Source organism: Poecilia reticulata, linkage group LG8 (assembly GCF_000633615.1).
Source record: "Poecilia reticulata strain Guanapo linkage group LG8, Guppy_female_1.0+MT, whole genome shotgun sequence".
NCBI lineage: Eukaryota > Metazoa > Chordata > Actinopteri > Cyprinodontiformes > Poeciliidae > Poecilia > Poecilia reticulata.
The window spans coordinates 6,921,161-6,922,446 of record NC_024338.1 but is presented as its reverse complement, the minus strand read 5'-3'; the positions used below and the strand labels follow the sequence as shown (position 1 = coordinate 6,922,446).

Below are 1,286 nucleotides of genomic sequence, written 5' to 3'. Positions count from 1 at the left end.
ATTACATTTCAGTTATACACTACTTTATTGATTAATTACATTAAATCCCAACAAAAAACATTAGTTTGTTTACAAGAAGACAAATTTAAAGTTTGAAAGACAATCACACCCTTTGTAAAGTACATTGTACATGGCAAGAAGTTTCTGTTCCGTTTAAGTTTCATAAAAACTTCCATCATTTTTTCACCTGCTTRACGATAAACAAAATTTSTATGAAATCTGTATATCTTTATAGATCCAAAACATAAAAAGGGCCTTAATAAAAGAGGAAAAAAAATCCAGATTTGTGGGSGTCAAATCTTTTGACTTGTGGTCAGGGCCCAAACAAAGTCATTTTAAGGGCCAAAAGTGGCCCCCCAGCCACACTTTGGACACCGTAACGTGTGTAAAGTGCTCTGTGTGCATACTGAGTATAAAATCCACATTTCTACTTCCCATACATTGCAGCCCCAACAGTTGCCAGGGCAACACACAGTCCCACTGCGAGCTGCAGGACGGGAGATGCTGTGAACCTGGCGGCTCCCACGCCGCTCTTTGATTGGTCCGTTTCTGCGGTGATGCTCAGCATTTTCTGCAAGTCATCAAAAACCTAATAGGGAAAAGGAAAAAAAAAAAAACATGTTTTGGTCAAATCACCAAGTTTCAACATGCTTGCTCTGCAAACATACAGTTTCAGTTCCCGTTTCGGCTGGACGCGGAGGGAGTTTATTGCGCTCTCACTGGGCGGTCACCGACCTCTGACCCAGAATCTTGTTCCCTCACCTGAATGTTCAGCTCGAAAGCTTCCACCGCCTCCTCCAGCACGGCCGCCTTCTCCTCCTCGGTCAGCTCCACGCTGTTCATGCGGCTCCTGTACAGCTGCTTGAAGCGRTTGGGGCTGCTCACGCTGGGGAAGGAGAAGAACGACAGTCCCTCTKTGCTGCTCAGCCYCAGAGATTTCTGGGTGATTTTCCCCAAMACCTGACCCCCAGACAGGTCGCCGAGGTAGCGGGTGTAGGCGTGGGCGATGAGCAGCTCAGGCTTCTCCTGGCCAATCTGAGAAATGACCCAAAGAAGAGCTTCTAAAGTCAGTTTGTTGAGAATGCAGRTAATAATGGGGTTTTCTTTCTTCATATTGGTTGATGTGGTTCTCTGCAAGGGGCGGCACAGATTAGGGGGCAACACAAGGATGACTCATCCTTCATGGTTGAGTCATGGTGCTTAAGTTCGCTGTTTTGGTTAGCTAGTAGCAGGTTTTGATTTTGGAAAAACTGTTTGTTGACTTGGCTACTGAACAAAAAAAAAAA

The 1,286-nt window shown here is 45.0% G+C and overlaps 1 protein-coding gene across 1 annotated transcript; it reads right to left on the bottom strand.

Annotated features, from left to right (window-relative positions):
• Positions 1-6: 6 nt before the first annotated feature.
• hmox1a (heme oxygenase 1a) lies at positions 7-1,254 on the bottom strand. The gene is made up of 2 exons (XM_008415443.2): positions 763-1,254; positions 7-589 (listed from the first exon to the last, which is right to left on the bottom strand). Exons 1-2 carry the CDS (start codon positions 1,111-1,113, stop codon positions 428-430), a joined length of 513 nt encoding a protein of 170 aa, XP_008413665.1. The 5' UTR covers positions 1,114-1,254; the 3' UTR covers positions 7-427.
• Positions 1,255-1,286: the final 32 nt, after the last annotated feature.